Raw genomic sequence first — 25,523 nt, 5'->3', positions numbered from 1 at the left:
CATTTACCTTCTTTCTTTCTTTTTTTTAACTCTACAGTTTGACTTCCAAACTCACCATTCAACTAAACTTGTTCTCTCTAAAGTTTCCAATATCATTTAATTGTCTAATTAACGGGCTTTTCTCAAGTCTTATCCTCCTTGACCTATGTGCAGCCTTTCTCTTCTGGGTACTCTCTCTTCTCTAGATTTTCATGTCATTTGCTCACTCATGGTTCTCTTTCTACCTATCAGACCATTCCTTCTCAGTTTCCTTTGCAAAATCTTCATCTAGGTTATATCCCCTAAATCTATGTATCTAACAAGACTCTGTCTTGGATGATCTTCTTGCTTTTCTACTATTTTTGTTATCTCATGAGATCCCACAGTTTCAATGATCAATCTCTAAGCAGATGACTCTTAAGTCTATTTTTATTTAATTGTATTCTCTCTACTAACTTCCAATTTCATGTCTCTAACTACCTATTGGACATCTCAAGCTAGATATGCTACAGACACTTTTAATTCAGCATTTCCAGAACTTAATTCATTTCCCTTTTACTGTTAAGGACACTCCTCTCCCCTTGTTACTCAGACTTGAAACCTAGATGTTTATCCATTTTTCATTCTTTTTCATTCCCCTTCCCCCAATATTTAATAATTTTTTCAAGTCCTACTAATTCTATCTTAATAACTCTTGAATATGCCACCTTCTCACCTCCAATATAGCCACCACTCTGATATAGACCCTTATCACCTCACACCTAGCTTATTCCAATATCTCTATGGTGGGTCTGTTTGCCTTAAGTCTGTCCATTCCTCATTCAAGTATCAAAATGATTATATCATATATTCTTTTCCCCTTATCTCCAATCCCATTCCCATTCAATGAGTTCCAATGGCTCCCTAAAATTTCCAGGAGAAAATATAAAATCTTCTGTTGGAATTCAAAGCCATTCATAACCTGACCCCTTCCCTATTTCTACACTCTCACATTTTACACCCCCCAGTTCCCACCAGGTATTCTATGATCCAGCGACAATCTTCCTCTCAGCTTTTCCTAACATGGCACTCTATCTCCAACTCTTGAATATTTTTCACTGGATATTCCCATGCTTGGAACATCATGACTATTGGCTCCTTTTGCTTCCTTCATGTCTCAGCTAAATTCTCACCTTCTACAAGAAGCTTTTCATAAGCCAGAGGAAGTTCATTGTCACAATGGCTAGAATACTGGGCCAGAAAAATGAATTAAATTCTGGCTTCAGACACTTAACTAACTATGTGGCTTTGGGCAAATTTTAATCTCTAAATGCCTCAGCTTCCTCAACTGTAAAATGGGCTCATACTTCCCAGAATAGTTATGAGGATCAAATGAAATAATTGTAAGGCACTCAGCATGGTGTCTGGTACTTAGTAGATACTAAATAAAAACTTGTTCCCCACCTCAACCCCCATTTTATTCTCTTTAATGCTAGTGCCTTTCCTCTGTGATAACTTCCAATGTATCCTGGCTATAACTTGCTTGTACACGATTGTTTGTACATTATTTCCCCTATTAGAATGTGAGCTCTTTAAGATCAGAGATTCCTTCTGAAGTCCTCCTCCTCTTTTATATCTCCAGTGCTTAGCACAGAAAATGTTTAATATTTGGCAGTTGATTTGACTTAATTCACTGGAGAGTGAAACGGAAGTAGCAAACTTCCATAAGATAGGCAATCTCCACAAAATTGTCATGTTCTAAGAAATGTGAACAAGATTCACTTTGAACTACAAAATGACTACCAAGGGAGACAGAATCTGGGATTCTTTGCTAATTCTCTTATTCATTTCCAATAGAAACAATTTCAAACCTTCTTTTCCTTTTTTAAGCCTCCCATTCTTCTCCCTCCTCTTCATCCTTCTTTTCATCTTCCTTCTCCTCCCTCCCAATCAGGGTCCCAGTCAGGGACCTGGCTTCTTACTTACTCAGTAAAAACTGAGACTATTCTTCATGAATTTCTTCTCCATTCCCTTCATCTCAAAATGCTTTGATACCATTTTGATTCTCTCTCCTCCTTTATGTCTGTCTCAGACAAAAAGGTAGTTTTTTTCCTGGTCTCTGCATGCCATTAGTTTCATCCTCTCCTACTTTTCCAGCAGAACTCGATTCCCTCTCCTCATCATTGCTAATTCTGCACTCTAGGCCTAGGCAGAGAAAATGCTTGGAGACAACTATCATGGCTGCCTGACTATTTTCTTCTCTCTTATAGCAAACATTCTCAATTTCCTTCCACCAATAATTGTGGTGTGTTTTCTCCTCTCCTCTCCATCCTGGCTCCATTCCAGTGGATACAGCCTAGTTTGACAAAATAAAATATGACACCGAGGACTAAGAGATGTGTCTTGAAGAACCATGGCCTCCCACACCTTCTTTTTTGTCACCTACAATTGAGTTATCCCTTTTCAGGTTATTTTCAAATGAATCCACTTCCAAACCACAATCAATATCTTTGACACAACAGAATCCTGAGCAATCCAACATCTAAATAAGAGGCAGGAAATAACTGGAGAAGGTCCTGCCCATGGAGAAGTTGTGATTTCTTTCCACAGGGCAAAAAGAAGTGTCTCTATTGCTCTAGTCTTTGCAGAAAGAAGTCATTCACTGTATTCTCAGTAGGACTACTCATTTTCATACGGGGAACATTGCATTCTCAAGATCTCAAGAACTTTTCTTGGAAGCTGGAGAGGGTCTCTTTCCTGCCTTGGGGCTCAGAGGGTCCCAGAGAAGTGACTACAGGTGGTATTTCTGTACTTCCCCTGAAACAATGGAACACCAAGAGTCTTCTGAAAAATGTAGCTAAAGGGATCCCATCAGGTTTTTTGTTCTGAAGCAGGGCACACAAGGGGAAGATGGCATATGGCAAATACTGGGCTAAGACAACCTTGATACTGACACATATTGTCTATGAGAGTTATTAGTAAGCAGAGCTTAGAAAAAGCACATTTCTCTACCTGACAAGAACAATACTGTGAGCACCCGCTTTACATGACACTTTTATTTTATGTGGTTTACATATATTACTTCATTGGGAACTCTCAATCACCTTGAAAGGTAGTTGCCCCATTTTGCAAAGAAGAAAACTGAAGGTAAAATAAGTTAAGTGACTTTCCCAGATCACACAGCTTCTAAAGGACTGAGGCAGATTTTGAACTCAGTAATTTCCCAAATACAAGTCCAGATCTCTCTCCTGAGCTATCCAACTGACCTCTGGGGAGAGAAAAACCAGGAAGGAGATCTCGCTCTTGGCAAAAATGTCACCCTTCCATATTTCTATAACAGCAATGGGCATCAGAGAAAATTAAAAGAAGAAACTATGAAGGCAGCTAGGTCTGGAGGAAGAACATTAGTTGTGAAACTGGAAAAACTGATTTCAGGTCTCAGTCTTGACCTGATAACTATGTGGCAAGTTATTTTCTTCTAAGGATCCAGTTTCCTTCTGGACAAACATCCTTGTGCTATCAATCTAACAGGCTCAGTGTGAGGAGGCCAAAGTACTTCAGAAATGGAAGCACTTCTTAAGATTCCTGAGAGACAGGAAATAGCTGGAGAAGGTCCTGTCTGTGAAGAATGAGCCTAGAGGAAGAAGAAACTTAGTGTGTGTTCAGGAAAAATTGTTTGAATTCTGACCCCTCTCTCAGGCACAAAGTTCAAAAAGCACCAAAAGAGAAGGTATGAAAAGATTTGCTTCTCATAAGGTGGCATTGGAACAATCGATTTATATAAACCATCCGTTAGATTGTTGCTGTGTATCATGCTCTGTGGTAAGCACCAAGAATACAAATAGAAACTAACAGAAAACTAGTGTCTGCCTTCAAGGAGCTTAGGTTCTAATGGTTAATGTGAGACTTGCTGTTCTTTTATAAAGTAACACCTGATATCAAGTCCTGATAACTCAATGTACTTAATTAACTATGAATGGAGAGAGGAACAAAGCATAAGGGTAAAAGAAATACTAAAATGAAGAATGATCCTTGTTTCTTTCTGAAGACAAGGGGATTATGGATATTTCATGGATAAGTTAAATATTAATGCCATCAGTATTAAAAGTGCCCAGTGGAGATTTAATGCCTTCAAAATTTTGGATCAAGTCATTGAGGAGAAATGTAGGCTACAGGAGATCTTTGAAGTCATTCCATTGAACCCTCTAATCTTTTGCATATAAGATCCCAATTAATAAGGTGATTTCAAAAAGACACAGTGTCAGAGCCTAGAATTCAGAATGAGGTATTCTAATTTTAAATTCAAAGGGTTTTTTTTTCTTTCCATTTTGTTGCCCTGCCTTTGTGAATAAGATGCTCACCACATGGATAAAATAGAGAGAGGAGAAGGAGAGGAGGAGGAAGAAGAGGAGGAGAAGGAGGAGGAGGAGGAGGAGGAGGAGGAGGAGGAGGAGGAGGAGGAGGAGGAGGAGGAGGAAGAGGAGGAGGAGGAGGAGGAGGAGGAGGAGGAGGAGGAGGAGGAGGAGGAGGATGGTGAAAGATGATCCATTTAGATAGAATGAACTTGGCTGATTGTCAGAATCAAAAAAATAATCATTAATAGATAGTTGCAAAATTGGAAGGAAGTTTCTAGGGAAATGTCCAGGGATTTGTTCTTGGTCTTGTGATCCTAAACATTTTTATCATTTACTTGACTGAAGGTCATTGATGGTTATTCCACATTGGAGAACAATAGCATATATGATTAGATCTAGGTAGGTAAGAACATCTGATAACATTTGATAGGAGTAAAGGTGACATCTTACACTCAGATTAAAAAAAATCAATCTTACAATTTGAAGAGGGGTAGGGTGATCAGACAGCAGTTGAAGAAAGATTTGGAGGTTTTCATGTGGATCAGTGGTGCCATTTGGCCACCAATCCACTTAATTTAATGTTAAGGTACACTAAAAAAAGAATGGAATATATAATTGTGTTTGCAGAATGTAAACTCTTTGAAAACAGGGACCATTTCAATTTTCTGTTTGAATTAAAGTGCATGATACAGTGTCACAATACAAGTCAATTAATAAATGTTGAATTGAGCTGGGAAATCTTCAGGGTTCTGTTCTGGTAAAGATCCACCAGGGATATGACAGTCAGCTCTGGCCACCAGATTTTTGGAGAGTCCATTGATGAGCTGGAGAGCATCCAGCTTGAGGTGAACCACCTTAAAGTTATGGGCTACATGGGGATTAGTTGGAGGAACTAGAAACTGACACCTGGAAAAGAGAAGCTATGGGGGATATAGGATAACTGTTTCTAATTATTGGAAGGGCTGCCACGTAGTTGAGGGATTAAATGTGTTCAGTTTATCCCCAGACAATCAAAAACAGTGAGAGAAAGTCACAAAGAGGCTCATTTTGTCTTGATTTTAGGAAAAGTTCTCTATCATTTTGTGTTGCCTTAAAATAGAATGGGCTGCCTTGAGAGGGGAAAGTAGTGAAATCTTGTTCCTCAGAAGCCCCCAAACAAAAGCTCAGTGGTCCCTTGTTGGAGGTATTTTAGAAGGAAATATGGATTGAGCCTGGATTGGATGAGATACCGGTCTAGGTGGTGCCATCGTGCATAGAGTGCTGCTAGGTCTATAGTCAGGAAGGCTCCAGGGTTCCAATCTTGCCTCAAGCACTTACTAGCTTTGTGACTGTCACTTAACTCCTGTTTGCCTCCCTTTCCTCTTTTGTAAAATGGGGGTAATAATAATACTTATCTTCCAGGTTGTGAGGATGAAATGAGGAGATACTTGCCTGGCACATAATAGTACTACATAAATGTTAGTTAATACTATTATTTTTAGATATATCCTATGGTCTGTTTCAACTCTGTACTGTCACAGTAATAAATACAGGATCTTTACCAAACATGCATCAAAATATTATTTTAAACCCAGGATGAAAGAACGTTCAATGCACCAACATATATACTATAGATCAAACCAGTAGGAAACCCTGAAGCTTGCAAATCAACCAAGCAAACAGCTATCTAAGAAACCAGGACATCTCTTCTGGTATTTTTTACATTCAAGCTGAGTAATAAGTTGGCTCACATTGGCAAAAATTTCAAGGTCTATGACTACAGAATAACCTTGTCCATGCATGGGTCTTACCTTTTTTTCTCGAAGAGTGACTTGCCCACCACACAATTCCCCCGTGGTCATGGGAAGCGTTCCATGTTCCGAGGGCACACCCTCTCTAGAGCCAGCATCCGAGGGAGGTTTGTTTTGAGGGTCACTGTGCAAGTGTGTGATGTCACTTTTATCCAGAGGGTAGAGACAACAGGGAGACTCCCCAAAGCAGCTTTCAGAATCTTCTGATTGTAGTTGTGTCTTCCCAGCATAGTGACAGGCAGAGAACCCATCCTGTAGGAACTCACCCGTACGCCTCTCATTCCTATCTTTGATGGTGTCAGCACATTTCCTCCGTTGCTGAGCAATCACAGCAGAATGGAGCAACTGGTTCTCAGGCAGAATTTCATTTGCACTCAGAGACTCTGAGAAATCTGGTTTGGACTCCTCTCTGACTTGACATATCCTGAGATCACTGCCAAGCTCTTGGTTGTCCCAATTAGGGTCCCAATTCTTTTCACTCTCCTCCATAAGACTAGATTCATGATCAGGTTCACTGGCTATCCCCAAGACGCCCAAAGAGACAGGCAACTCCTGATCTTCCTCAGGACCTGGTGGTGTCTTTACAAAAGTACCTGTTCCATTCAGTCTCCATTGACCTGCTGTTTCCTTATCTCTGCTTGGCCAGTGGTTCACAGCACTCAATTTCATCTCTGGAGTGCTTTCTTCATCAGATACATGGACCAGAGTTTCTGTGCTGGCTTCCAGGGAAAGGAGGCCCTCTTCCCCATCACAAGTGTCATTTCCATCCAGTCCCCTTGAAACATTTCCTAGGAGCTTCTCAGGGCAGCTGGACAGCTCGGAGGCCTGGCAGCAATCTGGCAGGGATGCCCACCTCTGGTGGTGGCCCCCAGGCAGAGCCCCTTCCTTTTCCATGCTTGTATGCAAGCTATCAGCTACCAGCCCATGGTGGCATGTTGGGGTCGGAGCATCCGGATGAAGGAGCAATCCCATCCGCTGAGTGACATGCTCTTCCCAGCTCCGCTTCCTGACGGCCACAGACATGTCCCTGCAATCCAACAGGGGACCCTGGATTTTTCTAATCCAAGGGGCACCCGAGGAGATGGGATTAGGTCATAAAAAGCCTCAGAAGAGGACCAGAGAAGTTCTCATCATTTCCACATCTGTAAGAAAGACAGAAGACTTAGGGTCAGATGTACATCCAAGAGTCAATTCAATCTCAGAGTTTGAGAGCAATTAAACAAGGCTACGAATGCTAACTTAGAGAGGTGTTTAAACAACAACAATTCTACAACATTCCAAATGAGAGGCAGTGTGATTTAACAGATAAAGAGCCTAAAAGTCCTGAGTTCAAATCCTATTTCTGATACATGGGGATTGTTTAATCTTCAGAAAGTCACTTAAGGGCAGCTAGATGGCACAGTGGATAGAGCACTGGCTCTCAATTTAGAAGTACCTGTGTTAAAATCCAACCTCAGACACTTAACATTGCTAGCTGTATAACTGGACAAGTCACAACCCAGATTGCCTTGCCAAAAAAAAAGGAAATTAACTTAAGTGCTCTGTGTTCTACGCAATTCCCAGCAAAGATGCCATTCTGCATTGGTAAAGGAAATCTACTCATGGGAGTTTCCCATTTAAAGGAGATCACAGATCTTGTTTCTATATTTCTGCTAAATGTTTCCCATAGCTTTCACAGACACACACACTGTGACAGCTTATAGATCCTGCCTTTTTAATTGGTCTCACCAATCTCTAATTTATCCAATTAGTCTCAGGGAAGCAGGAAATTCCAAAGCAGTCAAACCTTCCTTTGGGAGCAGATTGGGATGGTACCATGGAGCTGACTTCATGTAGGGAGAAAAAGGGAGAGGGGGAGAGAGGGAGAGAAGGAGACAAACAGAGAGAGGGAGAGAGAGAGAGAGAGAGAGAGAGAGAGAGAGAGAGAGAGAGAGAGAGAGAGATGAGAGAGAGAGAGAGAGAGAGAGAGAGAGAGAGAGAGAGAGAGACAGAGAGACAGAGAGAGGGAGAGAGAGAGACAAACAGAGGGAGAGAGAGACAGAGACAGAGGGAGAGAGAGAGACAGAGACAGAGAGAGACAGAGAGAGACAGAGAGATAGAGAGAGAGAGACAGACAGAGAGACAGAGAGAGAGAGACAGAGACAGAGAGAGACAGAGAGATAGAGAGAGACAGAGAGAGAGACAGAGACAGAGAGAGAGAGAGAGAGAGAGAGAGAGAGAGAGAGAGAGAGAGAGAGAGAGAGAGAGAGAGAGAGAGAGAGAAGAGAGAGAGAGAGAGAGAGAGAGAGAGAGAGAGAGAGAGAGAGAGAGAGAGAGAGGAGAGAGAGAGAGAGAGAAAGGGAGAGAGAGAGGAGAGAGAGAGAGAGAGAGAGGAGAGAGAGAGAGAGAGAGAGATGAGAGAGAGAGAGAGAGAGAGAGAGCTGAGAGAGAGAGAAGAAAAAGAAGAGGGGAAAAATTGTGTCTTAGAACACATCCATTAACAACCAGTCAGGGGATATGATAGACATTCATTCAATAAAACACACTTTGAAGTCGTGGTCATAATAGTTGGAGAGAGAGAGCAGTATCAAGAAATCCAAGAGGCAAGAAAATATTCCTGAGGAGAGGGTAATTGTCAGTATTGGGGAAGTATTAGAATGAAGAGAAAAATAATTGGCAATGAAGACCCTTATTGTGAGATAACTTGAGTGAACAGTCAGTTGCATTGTAAAGGCAGAAGTCAAGTTCTAAGAGTTAAAAAAAATAAGAGGAGATGGAAGAGACAATGTGTGAAAGTTTTTTGGTTTTTTTTTTTTTTTTAATTTTCTTCTAGGAGTTTGATGGAGAAAGAAAGGAGAGAAAGAAAGGAGAGAAAGAGCTATGGAGACTTATTTAGGAATGGAGACAAGGATGTTTATAGGGCATATAGAAGAAATGAGTAGTTAGGGAGAGATTGATAATTAGAGAGTGAAAGGGGCTAATTGTGGTGGCCATTGATCTGCTGGAGGAGACTAGAGAGGCAGGCTCCGGAGCACCTGTGGGGAGATGGGTATTAGCGAGGGGAAAGCTCCCCATTTTCCTAGGCAGGAATAAAGAGTGAGAAGAGAGGAGGAGGAGAAAAGGGGAGAAGAGGTAAACACTCTCTGATTAATTGGTTGTTGTCTTTCACTCTCAAAGAGGACCAAGATGACATTACTATATTAAGAGTCTAATTAGAGTGTATCTGACTTTAGCCAATCAAACCAACAAGTTCTTGGAATACTCTGACACAGGTTGGAGACAAACAGTCCCTGTGAATATTTTGGTGACTTCTTTAACTTTACACATCTTTCAGTTCTTCTGAGCTAATTCAATTCTACCTTCTCTGATGAGGGCACGCCATGCTGGGTGCTTCCATGTTGTTCAATCAGTTGTATAACACACTCTATTTTCTCAGTAAAGGAGGAGGAGAGATGCTCAGATTGACTAGGAGGTGGAAGAAAAGAGAAGGTTTGGGACAGCCACTGGTGATATACTATAGATGTGGAATGAGACAATGTCATACATGGCCAATAGTTTGGTTTGTTTTGTCTAGAAAAAATTTTTTTTTTGTAAAATAAAATTATTGACAAAGAGAACAACATAAACAGAGATGATAGCAACATAAAAATCAACACATCTATTTAAAAGATCAAGACTTTCTCATATCAACAAATTCCACTTCTCAGAGGCCAAATTCATTTTTAGAGTGTGGACGATGGGCAGGGAGATAGGAACCTTTTGTTTTTATCTCTCTGATCTTTAACAGGACTACCCAAGATGCAGCATTGATTCTGCATAGTTATGATATACTTGATTAACCTCAGCACCATGAGTTAGCTGGAACAATTTCTTTTTCTATAAAAATTGATAAGGGACCCTTTTGACCATAACCTGGTAATGTGATAAAGCTTTTCTCAAAATTAGTATTATTATGTCCATTATACAGATGTGGAAATGAGTTTCAAAGGGTAAAGGATCCCCTATCACAGGGCTTCTGGAAAGGATCATGGTCACAGAGCTAGGAAATATCAAGTGAAAAATGTAGTTGGGAGTTCTTGGGGCATCTCTCATTGGGCCTCATTTTCCTCATTCGTCCTATGATGTTGGATTGGATAACCGACAAAGGCCCCTTTCAGTTCTTCATCCTGTGATTTCAAGGCTAAGACACCTAAAATTTGACTTTGTAGCTCTCTATGTCCCAGCCCCCTAAGGCCTTAGTGGGAGTGACTGAATTATGGGGGTATGAGAGAGGCAAAATCTTGCTTAATGACACTTTGATATCTATTGGAGATATCAGATAGACTTCTTACACCTCAGCAGTGTCGGTGCACTATGGTCATATTAGTTCTCCTTTCTGAGGCTCAGTTTTCTTCTCTGAAGGATGCCCAAGGGGTCTGTGCTCATGTCCTTTACTCCTTAAAACCTTCCTCATGAGCCAGACAGGGAAGGAGGAGGCAGGAGCATCCAGAGATGTTCTCTAACAGGCTGGGCTCCTGGCTTCTGGGAAGCACTGCCCAGATCTTTCTGGCCTGCTAAGAAGCCCAGGTCAAGGTAAAAATATAGACCTTGAAAAGGCTTTCTTTTTAGAGACTGCAATACTCAGATTCTGAGATAGTGTGGGCAGCTCCTGGCCTTAGCTTTGACTTCCTCAGCCATTACAGGCACCCTCTGGGCTTCCCCCTAGGGTCCACACTTCTCCCTTCCAATCCTTGGGCCTCCTCTTTTCTTCTGGGATAACATGAGGGTCTTAAATCCAACCCTTAATTATTATTATTACCCATTGTCAAAGGGTCTTCACAATGTGCCAGAATCTGTCCTGTCAGGACCTCATTGCAGAATCTGAGGTCCCTAAAAGACATCTCTAATTGTGACTTCCTGAACCAGAAATACTACTCACACCTAATTCCTGCTCCCCTTGTGTAAGACTTGTATTTGGATTTCCAGATTAGGAACCACTGTCATTGTCCGGCCCCATCAATAAAGGGGAGCAGAGTAGCCATGGAAGCCCCTGCCGCTGTCCTCATTTGGACTCAGAAGGACCTCCTGAGGAGGAAGGAAGAAGGGAGGGGTATAAAAGCTCTTCCTTTCTAGAGGGCTAAACTCCTTCCCTGGGCTGCACCAAACAAACAGAGCCATTTGGGGTTTCTTTGATGACTTTTAAAACACCTTTTCCCACAATCCTCAGCATTTTGTCTGACTCAGAATGAAGTCAGTGCAGAGGGTTCCCTTGGGACACTGGGGTGTCAGCCCTTCCTGAGTGAGAGCACACCATCCTAACATTCTCAGTGGATGGAGGAGGTGGGTCTTACTTTGTGTGGGCATGGGTTCAGACACCAGAGCTTTAGGAGAGGTGAGGCTGTGGGGTCTGCTGAGATGGAGGCTCCCCTGAGCCAAAACCTCCCTAAACCATCCCAGCCCCCTCCATTCAGTCAGGAAAAGAAGAATCAGTATGAGAACTCAGGGCCAAGCCCAGGGAGCTGGTAGTAAATGTTTAATAGCCAGCTTTCAAAGAAGGAAAAACCCAAACATGATACATTTTGAAGTTTAATCTGCACTATTGACATTTTTCTCCATTCCTTTCTTAAGTCTAAACAATCAACAAAGAAATAAACCAAGCCTAAGTTTGTAGCATTTCTGAGGCATAAATGTACACATTGAAAATTGAAGTCACTTCTTTGGTCTGAGCTGACTCCCACAGATTGCTGTATGTACTCTATCTTCTGTGGAGTGTGGTCACTCTTTCACCCTCACTCCCTTGGTAAGCCAGGCTACTGGAGTCTTTCTACTTCTCTCTTGAAGCCCATCCTGCTGCCTGGCTGGGGGAACCCACCACAGCAGATTGTGAGGGAGCATCTGGGGTTCAGAATGGGTCAAAGATAGGGGGAAATCAGGATGGATTCTTCTTTTTCTTCTTCTTAAACACTCACCATTCATACAACTCTCTATAAATCCAAGCTAAATAAGATTAAAATAATCCTTGCTCAAACAACTGTATGGACATGTATACCTATATTGTATTTAATTTATACTCTAACATATTTAACATGTATTGGTTGATCTGCCATGGGGGGGGGCAGAAGGAGGGGAAAAATTGGAACAAAAGGCTTAACAATTGTCAATGTTGTAAAATTACCCATGCATATATCTGGTAAATAAAAACTATTGAAATAAAAAAAAGTTATTTATGTTAACATATGAAGACTTTGTTGTTATTTTTAAGCAAATAAATAATTTAAAAAATAAAATAAAATATCTACTTTCTTATACCACTGGGGGCTAACAGGTCCCAAGAAGATGACAGTCAGTCATTGTGCACTTATTGTAAGTTTACTGAGTGTCAGGCATGTGTTAAGTGCCATCCAACAGAAGAGGCTTGGAGAAGAGAACAGGTAACCCAGCTAATAAGGATCTCAGGAGAGGCTTTGAACCAGCCTTCAGCCTCCAAGCTTATTGGCGCCTTCTCCCCTCCCCTCCACACTCAAGTGGTTTGGAGGAAGGAAAGCACTTGGTCAACTCCATGTGGCTGGAGAAATCTGGCCTGACTGCTTGTCTCTTGCAAATATGAAGGAAATTACATTCTAGGGTGAGGAGGGGGACGTGAGGGGAAGGGATATGTCCTCTGGCTTGCAAATTGAGTATTGTCCATTTCATTCATTAATGGCAGTGCTCATGCTTTAGAGTTACACAATCAAATTTGTCCCAAATAAAAGGTTTCTCCTGACAGCTGTGATCCGGCTTAAATTTAGTTGGCATTCATGGGGTTCCTTGTACCATTATCCTGCCTTAGGGGAGGCAGTGGGAATGGAGGACTCTAGAAAGGCAAGGAGTAAGTTGGACTTCTCACACAGAACTTGAGTTCAGTCTCTGTCAGGAGCTGTTTATAAATCTGTCTATGGAAGGTTACCCCCCTAAATCAGGGAGCTGTTGCTGCAGCTCTGGTGGATGAAGGACACCGTAGCATTGGGACTGGAGTTTGGAGAGGTCAGGCTTCAAATCACTTACTCCCTGTGGAAGTCTGAGTAATTATCTTAATGTCTCTGAGCCTCAGGGTGCTGTCTAGCTGAGAAGGTGCAGACAGCCCACAACCTCACAGGTATGGGGGACATTACATGGAATGCAGTGACATCACTTTGTACTTGGGGATCCATCCTTTGACAGAGACCAGGATACGACCTTCGAGTGGAAGAGAGGGGAGGGGCTATTTCTCTGGGTTTTATTCCCTCTTACTCTGTCAGATGACAAAGCAGACCCTCTGCCCTTCAGTGACAAACTCTCTTTGGGGTGAGTTAGGGTAAATATTGCCTCTCATTGTGGAAAGACCAGCCTGAAAGTAGGATGACCTTTGCTGCCTCAGCCAGGGGCAGAGAGAATTAGAATTGGGGTCCCAGGGCCCAATGTTCTTAAATTCTACAGCTCCTGAAGGAAAGATTTACTACACATGGGCTATCTGGGTGACCACCTATGTGGTAGATTGAGAGCAATGAGTAGTGCTCTTCATTCAGTCACCAGGTAACTTTCTCTATCCAGCCCTCAACACAGAGCCTGGCACATAGGAAGCAGTTGTTGACTTAACTCTGGAACTGGCATAGGTGAAGATAGTCAGTGTTCTCTAGAACAGAGATCATGGTATCTGAACCCAGAGGGATTGGGTTAAATGCTGGTTTATTGGTTGTGTCACCTGGAGCAAGACATTTTCCTTCCCTCTGCCTTAGTTTCCTTATGAGAAAAAATAAAGTGTACATGGCCTTCACGGTCCCTTTCAGCTCTCAATCTATAATCCTATGACTCATGACCATTCCTTCCAATGGCACAAATCTATCTGTACTTAACCATCTCGGATGAATTTTATATATTTTTTTATTGGTTTATGACAAGAGAGCCCCCAATGTATTAGAAGCCTTCAACTCTATGTCTTGACATTGCAAGGATGCAAATGAACCCTTCTAGTGGTCAACCCTTCATTCCTCCTTTTTACCATGAGATCCGTCCATCTTCCCTTTCTTTCAGTTTCCTTGATGATTTTCTTGGTTCCTGATCTTTTTGGAGTTGCTCCTCATATCTAAGCTGAAGGTGATCCCATCCACTCCACATGTCTTTCTGCTCTCTAAATGATGTTCATTTTCAGTCCTTTGGATACCATTGGATTCCTTATCTCACAGCCATATACAAGAACTGGCAGAACATCAGCATTAAGAGGTAGTCCTTTATTTCTGGGAGAAGATCTGGATCCTCAAAAGAGTTTGTGATTTCCTGAGGGTAATTTAGCTTGCTCTCATCCTCCTATCCTCCTCTTTAGTCCTGGGCTCATTGTGTTGGTGCCAGATCTCCATATGAATAGAACAACCCTATATATGGGGTGTCTGTCCAATTGCAAGCCCTTATTTGGGCAATAGACATTCTTTCTCCCCACAGAATTTCATGTGTGGGTGGCTAGACCAAACCTATTTGTGTGGTTACTGATCTTTTCCAAAGCTCTGCCATAGTCATGGGCAGCCCATAGGAGGTCAATACAAAGAGGAATTTGGGGTGGAAAATTCTCTCCCTAGAGGGTCCCTCTCTACCTTTACATTGCCCTGATTCTCCTTAAGGGATAAAAAAAAAACCAAGGATGGAAGCAAGGGATGTCAGGAGAGCAGATTAAAATAGAACTGCAAAGCAATAAAGTCAGGTAGTATTTGTTAGAATAAAAAAAGGTTACCCAAAGAACAAGATCCAGGCTCAAACAATTGTAATGACCCAATGTTCACTAAACCCAAGGATGCTACTTATAGGAGTGTGGACTCACGAAACCCAAGGATGCTGGGAAAACTGAAAAGCAGTTTGGCAGAAATTAGGTAGAGACTAAAATTCACAGTAAGCTCCAAAAGGAATGCATGACCTAAATATAAAATTTCAGGCCTTAGAGACGTTAGATAAAGAGAAGAGAAATTTTATAACTAGGTTAGTTATAGTTTATTTCCCTTCCTTATGGATCAGGGAAATGTTATTGGAATAGGAATAGAAATGATTGTAAAAGGTATCATAGATAATTTGGATTAGATTTTAAAGATTAAAAAACCAAGGGCCTAAAAGGGGAAGTTCCTATGGTTGCACAGGCAGTCAGCATTAGGCATAGGGATTCAACCCATGTCTTCTGGATTTGGAACTGGGATTCCTTCTCTAGTTTTATCAGTCCAAGGCTCTTCTTGATCTTGTGGATCGGACTCAGTTATCCACTGTGTTATGCATCATATTGTGCTTGCAGTCAGCTGTCAATTTGTCATATGCAATAATCGGCTGGCCCTCATGTCAGGCTTTCTCCCTTATCTAGTATCTGATGGTCCTTCTCATCAATCAAGCCAATCTCTCTCCTTTCCCCCTTGATTTTATTCCTTTGCTAACTCCTCTGGAAGGCTGACCCTTTATCACTGCCTTGCCCTCATTTTTAATCTTTGATTGTTATCATCAGATTCCTGTTCTGTAAGCTACCAACATGCCTAGGTGTCCCACACCTTAAAACAAATGAGCAAAGAAAAATCTGCCATTCTTGGAAACTATAGCTTTATATTTTTTTCTCCCTTACAGTTAACATTTTAGGAAAAAAGTGGTCTGTATTCACTGACTCCATTTCTTCACCTCCCACTCACTTTGCAAACCCTTGAATTCTGGGTTCTGACCTCATTCATTTTTTTTTTTTGGCCAAATTTACCAATGATCTCAGAATCACTTAACATGCTTCTATTTTTTCAGCCCTTCATCTTCCTTGACCTTTGCACATTTTTTTTCTTTCTTTTTTTTTTTTTTTTTTTTGGTCAGTCAACACCCTGTGCCTGACTCCTCTTAAATTCTGCTCATTTCAATGGCTCCCATGATACTTCCCTCCCTCTCCCTCTCTTTCTTCTTTTTTTTCCCTTTCCCTCTCTATCTTTGTCTCTTTCTTTTTCTCTTCTCTTCTCTCTCTTAATCTCTCTGTCTTTCTCTCTTTCTCTTCTCTTCTCTTTCTCTATATGTGTCTCTATCTCTCTCTCCCCCTCGGCCTTCTTCTCTCTCTCTCATTCTTTCTATCTCTGTCTCTCTCTGTGGGTCTCTATTTCTGTATCTCTGTCTGTCTATCTCTCTATCTGTCTTTCTCTCTGTGTCTCTCTCTGTCGCTGTCTCTCTTTTTGTCTTTTTTCTCTTCTCTTCTTTTCTCTTCTCTCTTTCTCTCTATATGTGTTTCTGTCTCTCCCTCCCTCCCCCTTTCTTCCCCTTCTCTCTTTTTCTGTCTCTGTTTCTCTCTCTCTCTCTGACTCTATATGTGTCTCTCTCTGTCTCTCTGTCTGTTTGTTTCTGTCTTTGTCTCTCTCTGTCTCCGTCTCTTGCTGTTTTTCTCTCTGTCTGTCTCTGTCTTTATCTATCTCTGTCTCTCTGTCTCTCTTGGTCTTTTTCTCTCTCCCTCTTTTTGTCTCTGTCTGTCTGTCTCTGTTTTTGTCTCTGTCTCTGTCTATTTCTGTCTCTGACTCTGTCTTTCTGTCTCTGTCTGTCTATCTGTCTCTCTCTCTCTTTTTGTCTCTGTCTCTCTCTTAGAAACTATTGAAAACTTCATGGTTGGGGCCCTAGCAGGGGAGATTACTAGCATTTTTCACTCTGGTGCTGTGTACCTCTTTGCTCTTTTTATTCTAGCTGCCATATTATCTGCTTAGCTTGGACTCTTTTTTCTTCTATCTTTATAGCTTCTCTCTTAGTGGTCTCATCTTCCATGGCTTCAATTTTCATCTCTACATAGATGACTCTGGAATACATACATCCAACCCTCACCTCTTTTCTAGGTTCAAATCCTGAATCACCAAGAACCCATTGGACATACCTGCCCAACCTCTAGCCTCACATCATAGGTGTCTCTCAGGCATCTCAAATGGAACATATCCCATGTTGAGCTTATTATCCTTTTCCCTAACCTTCTTTCTCCTTTTCCTATTTCTTTTGAGGGCACCATCCTCCTTTTAGTTACCCAGTTTTCACAATTCAAAAAATGCCTTTATTCTTCCCTGCCTTTCACTTCCAAAATCCAGTTGTTGAATACTGATCAAGTTACCTGGCCAGCATCTCTCAAATCCATCTCCTGTTCATTCTCCCAATTTTCACTCAAGGAGAGACCTTTACCACCTCTCTTGGATTAATGCAACTACTTATTGTTTAATGGGTCTCCCTGCTTCCAACTTTTCATTCCCCCAGTGGACAAAACCATCTGATTTTGGCAATGCCTTGTTAAAGGAATATAAACTTCCCAACTTGTCACTGAAATCCTTCTCTGTTTTCATTTCCCATAATTTATTAATTATTAAATTAATTAAAATGAACACCATTTTCCATACTTCCCTTTCAGTCCTCTATGTTCTGGACAAAATGGAGATATTTGCTTTGTTCCATGGTATTTCATCTTCTACCTCTGTGACTTTGCACGGGCTGACCTTCCTTCCTGGAACTCTTTCTTTCTGTCTCAGTATAGCCCCCGAGGTTCAAATCTTGGCACTGCCTCCAACAGGAAGCCTTTCCTGATTGTTAGTTTTCTCCTTCCTAAAGTTATCTTGTACATACTACCCACCTTGCCTTCAGAATGTAAGTTCCCTAAGAACAAAGTCTAGTTTTCAGTGTTGCCTTTTATACCCAGTATCTGGAACAATGCCCACGGATGAGTGGACATTCAAAAATACTTGTCAAGTTGAATTGAATAGGGCAAAGAAGAGGATAAAATTCAAGACAAAAGATACATTTTACACCTTGACTTTTTGGTAACCAAAGAAACTCATGAACAAAAAAATCTTTAGGAGAAATCAGACCAGGAGTGATGGAAAACTCTGTAGAATGAAACTCCAAAGACACTAAGAGAAGTCAGCAAATTTGGCTTTAATTCCTGACAAGATTTCACAACATATTATGCCTTCTGACCCTTAATCTATTCTTCCTCCTCTCTATGACCTATAATTCCTCAAGCCCTCAGTTCTTTCCCAGACCATCCCCCCCTCTGCTGCTGCAACTTCTTCCTTTCCCAATATTGACCCCTGGTGAACCAGTTCAATTCTATTCTGGCCTTGAATTTCTTGTCCCTTTAAGCCATGCAGATCACTCCAAGCTGAAGGAAATTATGAGTCCTAAACCTATCATGAACATATCTTATTGTCATCTCAACTAGGTCTTATTGCAGGTCGCACTGTTCCCTATCTGATTTGTTAACCTCCTCTCCAAACTTTCTTTTCTTACTTTCTTTTTTTTTATTATTTTAAAAACTTTTTCTTCTCAAAACATATGCATAGATAATTTTCAGCATTCACCCTTGCAAAACCTTGTGTTCCAATTTCTTTTCTTTTGTAAGCCTCTCATAGAATCCCTTACCTGTGTCCTCTCAGCTGAGGATCTCATGCTTCATCCAGGCCTGGAAAAAAATTAGGCCATTTGCTAAGAGTTTCCTCTTCTCCTCTCTTTTCCATTTCATTTTGCTAACACGCCTTTGGCCATTTCCCCCTTCTTTACCCCATCTCACATGAAATGATGATTCTTCTTGCCAAGGTACAGCCCTCTACATGCATAAATGTCCCCCTGCCATTCCATCTCCTCCAGCAGATTGAGTCCCCTATAATTCCCATGACCTCACTTTTCTTCAGTTTCTTCCTGTGTCCTAGCTGATTGGCTACTGCCTACAAACATGCCCATGTCTGCCCCATAAAACAAACAAAGCAAAGCAAAACAAAAATAAACAATACTCATTCTTATCATCCTAACTGGTTCTCATAGTTATACTTCTCTTTCTCTTTATGGCTTAACCCTTGAAAGAAAGTCATCTCCACTGAGGCTTTCATTTTCTTATCTTTCATTCTTTATGTCTTTGCAATCTGGCTTCTGATCTCATTGTTCAACTAACACTGTTCCCTTTCCCAAAATACCAACGGTCTTGGTCTCTCTCTCTTTCCCCCTCCCCTCTCCTTCTCCCTCCTCTTTTTCTGTCTGTTTTTCTCTGTCTCAAAATCATCAATTGATCACATCTGAAAAGTCATCTCCTGCCTCCAGTCTCTTCCCATTCCAGTTCATCTTCTATTTAGCCCCCAAAATGATTTTCCCAATGTACAGCTCTGACCAAGTCACCCTTCTCTACTCAACAAATTCCCATGATTCCCTATTGCTTCCAGAATATGTCCCATCCTGTCCTTGAATTTCTTGTCCCTTTATTTTATGCAGATGACTCCAAGCTGAAGGAAATCGTGAGTCTCTGCCTTGAGCCCATCATAAACATATGTTATTGTCATCTCAACTAGGTCTTATTGCAGCTCCCACTATTCCCTATCTGATTTGTTAAGCTCCTCTCCAAACTTTCTTTCTTTCTTTTTTATTATTCTTAAAACTTTTTCTTTTCAAAATATATGCATAGATAAGTTAGTGTTCCAAGCTCTGCATAACTTCACCCCCTTCTACTCTTTGATCCAATGCCACTGGCCTCCTGACATTCTAGCTCCTGAGGCTGAGGATTTTCTTTGGATGTCTTCCATTTTGGGAACACTCTCCTTTCTCACCTCTGCCTCCTTGCTTCCTCCTTTCTTCTTCTTCCTTTCAGCTGAAGTCTCACATTCTGTCAGAAGTCGTTCTCAGTGCTCCTTAATGTTAAAATTACCTCCAATTTATTCTGTATATAACTTGTTTGTACAGAGCTGTTTGCATGCTGTCTCCTTGCTAGATGATGAGTTCTTTGAGTCAGGGAGCATTTTTGCCTTCCTTTTTATTCTTAGCACTTAGCACCCAGCCTACTGTACTCTGTAGCAGTAGAACCTGAGCTCTGGCACAGAATAGGTACTTGATGAATACTGCTAATTGATTGACAATTTAATCAAATAGTATATAGTCTTGGATTTGGATTGAAAATATGAGCTTCTCTATGATAAGTGAGACGTAATTTCTAATTAGTCTGAAAATAATTTGGGAAAATTAGTGGATGGCAGATCATCAGGGTAATACTATAGCTGAAGTAGTTAATTTTTTTTCCCCCTGAGGTTGAGGTTAAGTGACTTGCCCAGGGTCACACAGCTAGGAAGTGTTAAGTGTCTGAGACCAGATTTGAACTCGGGTCCTCCTGAATTCAGGGCTGGTGCTCTATCCACTGTGCCCCCTAACTGCCCCCTGAAATAGTTAATTAAATCTATCTTGGGCTGCATTAAGAGGCAAGGTATCTAGGAATCGAGGGGTGATGGCTCCTCTTTATACTGATCAGACTATTCCTGGAAATTGGGTTCAGGTTTGGGTACCATATATTTTTACAAGAGGAGTTTTGAGATCAGATGTGATTCTTTACCATTATGGATATAATTTCTAACTCAACTGAGTATAGACCATTGACTTCTTAGAGCTAAGAACCGGATTAGACCTAGTAACAGATTTTTAAAAATAATAAAAATAAGATCTCATTATATGAAAAAAGCAACTCAAATATGCCCTATTTTTAATAGCTCTTAGACTTTCTCTTTCCTAAATGACTGAGACTGTGGACATCAACACAGATTATCACTATTTTCTTAGGAAGTATAAATGTTTACATTGAAAAGTAAACCATTTATATGGGAAAATGATTTCTATGTAAATCAATTTAGCACTGAGGAGACCAAACACCCCAAAACAAATTCATCTAGCTAACACCTACTTAACTTACCAAGGAGAGTGATATTTTAGAATAGAAACCATTTATAAAGTCTGAGAGAGGAGGAAAAAGGCTGAAAGATTAGGAGGAGTATCACTTCATAAAGTGGTCAAAGCCAGCAGTGGGAGAAACAAGTTTACAGAAAACTTTTTAGGTGAGTGAAGTAAGTATATTCATCCTGAGGGCATGGAAAGATTAAACTGGGATGAGTATAATAACAAACAGTTAAGAACTCGAATTTTTGGAACCTTTTTGGACTTTTGCTACCATCAAGGACAGGGAAGTTGCTGAATCTGGTGTTGAAGGTCCTGGTTCTGAATGGACTTCATTAGGAAAAAGTGGTATAGTACAGTGCTTTTTAAACTTTTTTTCCACTTGTGACCCCCTTTTGCTTGAGAGATTTTTAGGTAAGCCTGGGTACTTAAGTATATAAAATATGTATACAAATCAAACAGTTACTGATAATAAATCATAGTTTCACAACCCCCACATTCAGTTACAAGAGCCCATATAGGATTGCAACCTTTAGCAACTTTGGTATAGAACAGAACAGGAAATAAAGTGGGTAAGTGTAGCTAGATTAATCCAAGCATATACAAAGTTTATCTGTGCTGGAGGAGATGAAATTTCAGAAGGGTGGAGAAATTGTTTCTCAAGGCATTTGAGAGGGTAAGAGGCCAAAAGCTTGGAAACCATCTTGACCCTTACAAAAATAAAATAAAATAAAAATTATTAATAATATACCAGTAATTCAGGATCCATATATCCACGTTCCATATATAGAAATTATTTTTATGGGAATAATCATTTCAGCGCCTCCTCCATCTAAATTGAGGGCATTGTGACAAAAGTTTCAAGAAGGCTTTCTCTAATGACATCCTTTAGGCCACAATTGTTTACAAGGTCGGGGAACACAAGACCCCGCCATAGAGGTTTTGGTTTTTTCTCCCTGATTTTAGATTCAATAGTAACTCAAAGGCATATATGTGACAACGAAGAACAGTTTGTTCAACAATCCCCTGAAACGCACACATATGCTTGCCAAAAGTGTTCATCACTTTCCTGGAGGCTGTCCATTGCAATATCTAGAGAGAACCTTCCGACATTATGGTGATTGATTGCTTCGAGCCCTGGAACATTTCAGAGCTTCCTGGATGGGGTCTGTAACCACTCAAAAGAATTTGACCTATTTACATAGGAAAACCAAAGTGGATGAAGAATGACTGTTGTAGAGATTGTGATAAGCAGGTGAGCAGCCATATCTAGTAACTGGCTCATCAAGATATTCCCGTGGACAGATACCGAAAATTGCCAGTGAGCTGGGCTCAGAGTTGGAGAGGAGGAAGAGAAAAGACGGGGTTTCTCTTAGGAAATATTACAGTTCATTTATGGACCCTAAACTTCTCCTTGGAAAGAAGGGCATAACCTCTTTAACAGCACTGTTTTTCTGCTGATATAGGGTTGGATGTGAGTCAGGGAAAATGTCTCAGAAAATGAAAGTTGAGGATCTCCTAAGAGGTTGGAGACATGCATAGTGACTAAGAGATGGCTCCAACAGATTGTGAATGAAGAATTATCCTGGGGGTAAAGTTCATTGTCAGGGAGATGAATGCCTGGGGAAAAAGATGGACTCCTCATCTAGTGAGAGAAGAGGCTACTGCTGTTCAGCCCATGGATTGTGAAGAGACTGAGAGAAATGGTCTCTAGAGGAGAGACGAGGACCATCTGCTGAACCATCCCTTGACCCCAAAGGGTGTGTGTGTGTGTGTGTGTGTGTGTGTGTGTGTGTGTGTGTGATCAACAAATCAGAAGGTGGGAAGAATTTAGATCTCCTCCTAATAACCAATCATCAGGCTCATTATCAATACAATCACCCTTACCCTTATCTTCCAGCACTCCATCTTTTATGAACCTCAGCATCCTTCCAACCAGCCTTCATTGGAACCGGGGGTTAGAATCTTAGAGTAGTTAAGAAGTTCACCAGGTCCTAATAGCAGGAACTGCTGCCCAGATGCTTTGGGGAACCTGCCCTTCCCCTTCCGGCATTCCCAACCTCCTGTCTACCAGATCATCCTGTGGCTTATGCAGGTGTCCCTTGGAGGATGGGCTCTGTGCTCCTGAGGAAGAACTCTCCCTTTGTATTTTGGATGAGACAGAGTGAGCCACAGGAGGAATAGGTATGGCTGGGCTATGAACTACATTTCAGAACCCATGACATAATTTTCCCCCCTCAGAAATCACTTCCAATTTATTTGGTCTATCTTGTTCATATGTAGATCAAACAAGATAATATTCATAAAGTATTTCTACATAGATATTTAATAAAAAGAAGGCTGGATCTGAAGAGAAAGAATCAAGTTCAAATATGACCTTAGAGCCTTCTAGCTCATCTCCATCTTTCTCAGTCTCTTCATCAGTAAAATGGGGATAATAACAGCATCTTTTTCTTGTGATTCTTGTGAGGCTCAAATAAGAGAATAGTTATAAAGTCTTTATACAGTGCCTGGTACTTAGTAAGTGCTTAATAAATGCTTGCCTTCTTTCCTTTATCTATCTTCTTCTTTAGACTGTGAATTCCTCAAGAACTCAGCTCAGTGTTGGGCATATAATAGGAGCTTAATAACTGCTTAGATTTCTTACTCTTTCCCACATTCTTTCAGTCACTCAGGCTTGCAAAATCAGGACTCCTTGCAAACTTAGAAATTCCTCCTGGATTCCTCCCCCACTCTCCATAACCAAGCTTGTCAAGACATCTCTTGAATACATCCCCTTTTCTTCTCTGATGCTGTCCCAAGCCTGATTCAAGCCCTCATCTTCTCACACCTGGACTGTCACAAGGAGAGAGGAGGCTGCCTGCCCCAGGTCTCTCCCCACAGTAGTCCATCTTCCCTTCAGCCACCGAAGCTATCTTCCCACAGCAGAAGTCTGACCATATCATTCTCTTCCTCAGTAAACTCTAGTGGTTCCCTATCACCACCAGCATAAAATATTGTTTTATATTTATCTCACCTTTTAAAAGTCTATTTTTATGCAAGTTTTATAATGTCCACTATAATTTGTATGGTAACATGTATTATATGGAAATAAAAAAAATTATATCAAAAGAGTTGCCTGATCAAATATCATAATTGGAGCTGCTAGTCCAGTTGATGGCTCCTGTTAAGCTGAATAGGATTCCTCTATGTCTTTCCCTCCCTCTACAAGCATTTATTAAGTGCCTCTTCTGAGTACTGGGATTCAAAAGTAAAGTGAACTGTGCTCTGTCTTCAAGGCCTTTTCATTCTCCGGGGGTGTAAGACATGATTGGGCAATATTGGACAGAGGAGGGATGTTTTGTTCAGGGATGGGGAGGAGAGCCATGTAGCCATGGATACTCCTTCCTTTTCAGGAGTAGTGGAGTCCATGGAAAGGTACCCCTGTCCTAGTTGATGGTGGAATAGGTCCAGCACCATTTGTATCCCTTCCTCTTGGAATCTCTAAGTTCTGTTAATCACTATTCAACCCAAGGGTCATCTCCTTTACCAAGCTTTTCCTGACCTTGCCCTGTCCCCTTGCTGTTTCAACTCATCCTCAACTCCAATGACTTGTTTTTACTTATTCTGCCTGTAATTTATTTTTAATCATAAGGGCCTATAGTGTTCTTATCCCTACCTCAAAGAAGAGGCTGTTTCATTTTTGATTCAAGTGATCTAATACACACAACAGGTACCTCAACAGTGCTTCCTAACTGACCAAATGGTATAGAACAACATGGATCAGAGACTTAAGAACAGCTTGTGTGGATAGATTGTGGTTTCCATAATAGAAATAGAATGCAGACCACTGTCATTACAACGTCCCCCTGCCTCCACTGGATATGTTGATAGAGGAGGCAAATAGACCGATTTCAAATTCAAATTTCAAATTATTTTGAACAATCCTCACTATTTATCAAGGAAATGCCATTTCAAAAGCCTTGTGGCACCATGTCAAAATGGGGTTCACTCATTCGCTGTGGGCACAATCATAAAATAAACCGGAAGAATCATTTCAGAAAGCAATCTGGCAGTTTGGCCCAGTCATTCTACTGTAAGGAGCATACCCTGAAAGTGTTGTCAAAACTAAAAATACAAACAGATAACCACAGTGGCCCCAGCGCCTTTAATGGGCATTAATGCAATCAAATAATACTATTGTGAAAGTAAGGCTGTAAGAAATATAATGTGAAGACCAACACATGGAAGGAGCACAGAGAAATCCTTCAAGATCTTTATGAAATGAGGCAAAGGGCAAAAATCTGGGTCAGATTAAATGAAGTACAGACTGACTCTAACCAGATAAAAGGAACAGGGCAGAAGAAAGAATGGAGAAACACAGACCTCAACTGAATGTTTGAAGGAAGGTATTGAGACCCCAGGGCATCGAGGAGATCACTTGTTCAAACATAAGCCAGCCTAATTTGTCTTATCTAGGTTTCGGACCAAGTTTACAGAAATCTCTCATTGCAAGGACAGACGTACGGGGACAGACATAAATCACTCATTCCTGGAGGCTGAGTTTTACCTAACTACACAAAATACAGTCATTCACACTATCTAGTTTGTGAATACACAAAAGCAGGGTAGGGGGTGGCTCTCCCTAGCTCAAAGCGGCATCCTGAAGTCTATACATATCACTTTATTGATTTTCTGAAATGCTCCTGCTGCATGCGACCTTAACGGTGGATTCAGGATTCCCCGCTAATCTTGTCTTCTCCTTCCATTATAACGGTGGCCAGACAGGACAGGAAATCAGTTCTGAAAT

The 25,523-nt window shown here is 41.1% G+C and overlaps 1 protein-coding gene across 1 annotated transcript in view; it reads right to left on the bottom strand.

Moving 5' to 3' along the window:
* The window catches only part of DLC1 (DLC1 Rho GTPase activating protein), a 226,374-nt gene that overhangs the window by 198,645 nt on the left and 2,206 nt on the right, over positions 1–25,523 (bottom strand). Inside the window, exon 2 of the mRNA XM_074275670.1 lies at positions 6,104–7,245. Within this exon, the coding sequence (XP_074131771.1) occupies positions 6,104–7,126 (1,023 nt within the window). The 5' untranslated portion in view covers positions 7,127–7,245. The remainder of the gene's footprint in view (positions 1–6,103; positions 7,246–25,523) is intronic.

The sequence above is a fragment of the Sminthopsis crassicaudata genome, chromosome 6, assembly GCF_048593235.1.
Source record: "Sminthopsis crassicaudata isolate SCR6 chromosome 6, ASM4859323v1, whole genome shotgun sequence".
Taxonomy (NCBI): Eukaryota; Metazoa; Chordata; class Mammalia; order Dasyuromorphia; family Dasyuridae; genus Sminthopsis; species Sminthopsis crassicaudata.
This window is presented reverse-complemented; position numbering and strand designations above follow the sequence as displayed.